Here is a 4868-nt window from a genome sequence, read left to right as displayed (position 1 = left end):
TGGATTCCCAGCCCCTCTCACTGCAGTCACAGTGGATTCCCAGCCCCGCTCACTGCAGTCACAGAGGATTCCCATCCCCTCTCACTGCAGTCACAGAGGATTCCCAGCCCCTCTCACTGCAGTCACACTGGATGTCCTGCCCCTCTCACTGCAGTCACAGTGGATTCCCAGCCCCTCTCACTGCAGTCACAGTGGATTCCCAGCCCCTCTCACTGCAGTCACACTGGATGTCCAGCCCCTCTCACTGCAGTACCTAGCAGAAGGGAGGGAAATGTGCTGTCTTCCACACCGGGTCCCAGGAGAGAAGCAGAATGAAGAACTCATATGACACTTCAGACATGGGGTTTATGTCTAAGCCTATTTGCATCGATTTTTCCTCCGCATGCAGGTGGGTTGAATCCTCATTTTCAAGTTTCCTCATCAATAACAAGGGTGGAGAGTGTCCCCATAAACAAGGAGCCTGGGACTTTCATTTAGATCCCCTGCTGTTTACTAATTTTTGAGGTCAGTTTCCAGTAGCACTTCCATTTTCTCACCAATAATGTGCAGGTCACAATTCCTCAAGATTCCTTTGAGAATCTTGTACAAAACAATAGATGAGCAGATTCTTCAATAAAACGGACATTAGTCTTCATGTGAGCTCGAAAGCTCCCCATAGTAAGAGCATATTCCAATCACCATATATGCCCCCTTGGGCAGCTCTTTCCTATGTTCTGGATATTGGTTTCCTGTGTTGAACACGTGAGGTAGCAGGGTCACAGGACAAGAACTCAACCTGAGCTTAGCCACTCTTCACATGTGGCTAAGATCTGAGCAACTTTCACGTCCTCTATTAGTGCGGTTTCTCCTACATTACACACAATCCTGTTCATCAGAGAAAGTAGCTGTAAGGGACAGAAAGGACATACTTGGGCCATGAAATAACATGTCTGTGTGAGACTCCAGCTCTTCTCATGACCACTCTCTTTATCTTAGTTATGGTTTCTATTGCTCTGAAGAGACACCATGACCAAGGCAATTCTTACAAGGAAAACAATTAATTGAGTTGGAGACTTATAGTTCTGAGGTTCAGTCCACTATCATCACGGCGGGGAGCATGGCAGGGTGTGGGCCATCATGGTGCTGGCTACACCATGATCAGAAGGCAGCAGGAAGTGGACTGTCACACTGGGTGGTATCTTGAGCATATATGAGACCTCAAGCCCTCCTTCACAGTGACACATTTCCTCCAACAAGGCCACACCTCCTAATAGTGCCACAACCTCCGGGGGCCATCTTCTTTCAAAGAATCACACTTTTCTCCTGAAGAATGACTTGACTTCTACCAGCCAGGGTCCCCTGCTGGCCTTTGAAATCACCCTACATGGCTTGAGGGCCTGTGACCATTTGAGGTCCAATCATCCCTACAGTTGCTTGATATGGGATATAGATTTGGACCCAGAGCTGCTGAACAGGGACAGGTCACAAGTTTCCAGGTTCAGGAGTCTCCCATCTCTTTGGCTCCCCTCATCACAGGGGAGCCCTCACTCTTCCCTGCCTGCTACCCTATTACTCAAGTGCTTGATTCTCCACATGAGCAATGCTCCAGAATCTATTTGTGCTTCTCTGGCCAAGGACAAAAGGCTAGTTGGTCTCTATTCTATTAAAGGAATATGCTGCTACCCACCAGCATTCCACTGTCAAGGTCGACTCAAAGGGAAACATGGCTCCTCTCAGCTGTCTGCAGCTCTCGGAACATGGCTGCCAACTCCTAGGAGTGCAGAAGCTCAAACCATCACCTTCACAACCCAACTGGTCACTTAGTCTTGGTCAAATGGCTGTGTGAGAGGAAGGTGATTCTGATTTCCAGTAGACTAGGCAAGAACAGAGTATCTGGCAGGTAGCTGGTCTCCAGACATAATTAAAGTGCTAAAAACTTCAGGGGTCAAGGCACGGTGATGCATACCTTTAATCCCAACACTCAGAAGGTAGAGCAGGCGAACTCCTATGAGTTCAAGACCACTCTGGTCTACATAGTGCATCTCAGGCCAGCCAGGGCTACACGACAAGACCCTGTCTCAACAACAAAACAACCTCCTCAAAAAAACAAAACAAAAAAACCCAACAAAACCCAAACAAACAACATAAAAATAAAACTTCAGGGGGAGATGATGGGGGTCAGGAGGAAAGCATCCACTAGTAACCAGAGACAAAACTGAAAGAAGGACACCATGGGAGAGGAGCTTAACTTCAATCCATATCTTTCAAGTCATCTTTCAAGTCCAAAAAGCAACAGAACCTGTTATTCAAGTGTTTCTACTGTAGAAGTCAATTACAAAAGCCAAGCAGCTGTAACTAATGCTAATGTCACATAAACCTCACCCATTCAACCTCCGGCTTGATCCTGTGGCAGTCATTGGCATGGGTAACTGGGACACTTTCCCTTCCCCCACCCCTGAGGCTCTAAAGTATCACAGACACTGTCAAATCAAGGCCCAGACATGCTTTGAGAACTGTGTTTGACAGATCCAGGAAGGAGCAGTGAAGTCGGGTTCGGAATAAAACTTGAAGTTAGACAAAGAAAGATTTACTCATAGGATTCAATGAGGACCATGACAATAAGAAGAATCAGGGTGTCACTGGAGAATGTGTCAAATCAGAGCCTCCATTATTACAGTAAATAGGCTTCTGGAAAAAGCAAGACTGTGGGGGGGGGGCAGGGGAGAATTTTTATACATGCTTATCAAAGATGCTTATTACACATCTAAGAGGAGAGTTTGGGTTATGGGAAGAACTCTTAAGTGGAAAACTAAATTTGAACCATAATAATAGAGGTGGATTTAAAGCTAGGACACTGAATTAGTTCATCAAGGGACTGGCTGTAAATGAAAAGAAAGAACATGGACTTGAACTTTAGAAAACTTCCTGTTTGCTAGGTGTGGCATACGACTGCAATCTAGCACTCAGGAAGGAAGGCAGAGGTAGAAGGATCTTTGAGTTCCAGCAAAACCTTGTCAAAACAAGCAATCAAAACAACCACTACCTCTACATAAAAAAAAAAAAAATAGAACAAAGCAAACAACAACAAAAAACCCTGACTTCATCTGGGCTCCCAGAGACACTGGCCAACGTCTACAGAGTGAGAAGCCAAAGAACTAACAAAAGGAGATAAAGGAGAAAATGGTTTCCCAGAAGCCTGAATTGTGTTCAGAACAAGCATTGAGCACTTCCCTGCATCAGATACCAATGGTGGGTCGGTGGGAATAGGAATGACAAGCAATTACTTAGATCCGGAGATGTTGAGATGGCTATTGGCTATTGGGACAAAGCTTGAAGGCACAGGTTCAAGAAGCAGCATTATCCTTGAATAAGTGAGAAAGCTGAGCTCTAATGGCCAGGCCAGCCTTTGCTAGGGGCAGACAGTTCACTATAGTAGTAGGGTGTCAATGACACCAGGGAGGACCGCTACCCATTGGGATTCTCATCAACTACATAAATGTAAAACTGGAAGCAAAGCCGATGTGATGGGGGAGGGGATTTAAAGATTAAAAGAGGGTAGGTGATGACCCTTTCCTTCCCATGCCTTTGAAAGGCACAAGAATCCAAGACACATCACCTTCCGTCACAAGTTGTGGGAAAAATGGTTCCCTCACTTCAACGTTAGCTTTGAGCTTTGTAGCAGGGCAGCCACTCCCAGTCCGTGTCTTAGATTCTGCTGTAATACAGTCAGTCAGTCAATGTGAGAAGACTGTTCTAAAGAGAACATAGTTAAAAGAAGCGAACTCAAATTCGTTGACAATCCTTCTTACTCTCAAGGTGAAGGCCTGAAGGTTGCTACAAGCTGGGCTGTGGAGCTCTGCAAAGGGAAAGAAACCTGGGGGAAAGTTTCGGAGCTGAAGGGAAGCCAGAGAAGCGGCACTGACTGCGTTGTTTAGAAATCACATTTCCAGACAGAAAAAGGAGATGTCTTCGTAATCACCTCTTCCAGGAGTCCAGACATTTCCTTGACAAGGAATAGCTAGAAAGGCGGAGTGTGATGGCACACGACTGCACACCAATACTCTGGAGACTGAGTCAGGAGAATCACGAATTCAAGGCATGCCTGGTGTACGGAGTGAGTCCAGAGTCAGCCTGGGCTACTTACTGGGATCCTGCCTCAAAACAAAAACCTCGGGGATACGATCAAAGGCCCATATCCCAGAGCTCAGCCTCTCAGGTGTTTGCCTTTTAAGCACTCCGGCCGGGTACCAACGAAAGGCGGAAGCAGAGGACGAGGGCAGCTAGGACTTGCCGTACCTGCTCGATGTTGCCCAGGAAGAGCTCCTTGGCGAAGGAGCAGCTCCGCAGACTGGTGTGCAACGGACGGTGCGTCGCCGTGAAGACCCTGGGTACCCGGGAAGCTCGCGCTGCAGTCACCGCCGCGGCCACAGCCGCTGCCCGAAGAGAAAAGAGCCGGCAGCCAGACATGCTTCTCTTCACAGCAAGCTTCAGATCACCGGAAGTCTCGCCGCCGCGCCTCCTGATGACGCAATTACCCCGGTCGAAAAGCCCTCCGCAACCGGAAGCTAGTCCGCGCTGTCTGAGGACGTACGCACTGCGCCATCTGAAGATGACCCCGAGGCTCTAAGGAGGAAACCTTTACTAAAGCTGTTGGACAGTTTTGTCCGGAATGTGTTTATGAGCTGTCTTCTGCGTCAAGCACTGCAGTATGTAATTTCTAAGTATGTAATTTAAAAATTGTAATTTCTTTTAATCATCCAAACAGGCTAGGCATTTTCTTGTTATTTTCCCAAGAAGAAAACGAAAATACTCAGAAGTCAAGTTGCTAAATAAAGTACCATCTGGGCTCCCAAAGCACGGGAGCCTGTGTGCTCATTCGCATCACGTCC

At 47.2% G+C, this 4868-nt stretch overlaps 1 protein-coding gene across 2 annotated transcripts in view; it reads right to left on the bottom strand.

The window, feature by feature from the left end:
• Positions 1-4489, bottom strand: part of Acad9 (acyl-CoA dehydrogenase family member 9) — a 26543-nt gene extending 22054 nt beyond the window's left edge. Inside the window, exon 1 of one of the 2 annotated variants that reach the window (XM_005343795.3) lies at positions 4276-4489. In XM_005343795.3, coding sequence (XP_005343852.1) covers positions 4276-4446 — 171 coding nt within the window. In that variant the 5' untranslated portion in view covers positions 4447-4489. Of the gene's footprint in view, positions 1-3958; positions 3998-4275 lie in introns of those variants that run through there. The other variant, XM_026782270.1, reaches the window with a different exon arrangement.
• Positions 4490-4868: the final 379 nt, after the last annotated feature.

Source organism: Microtus ochrogaster, chromosome 1 (genome assembly GCF_000317375.1).
Source record: "Microtus ochrogaster isolate Prairie Vole_2 chromosome 1, MicOch1.0, whole genome shotgun sequence".
In the NCBI taxonomy this organism is placed as follows: Eukaryota; Metazoa; Chordata; class Mammalia; order Rodentia; family Cricetidae; genus Microtus; species Microtus ochrogaster.
This window is presented reverse-complemented; position numbering and strand designations above follow the sequence as displayed.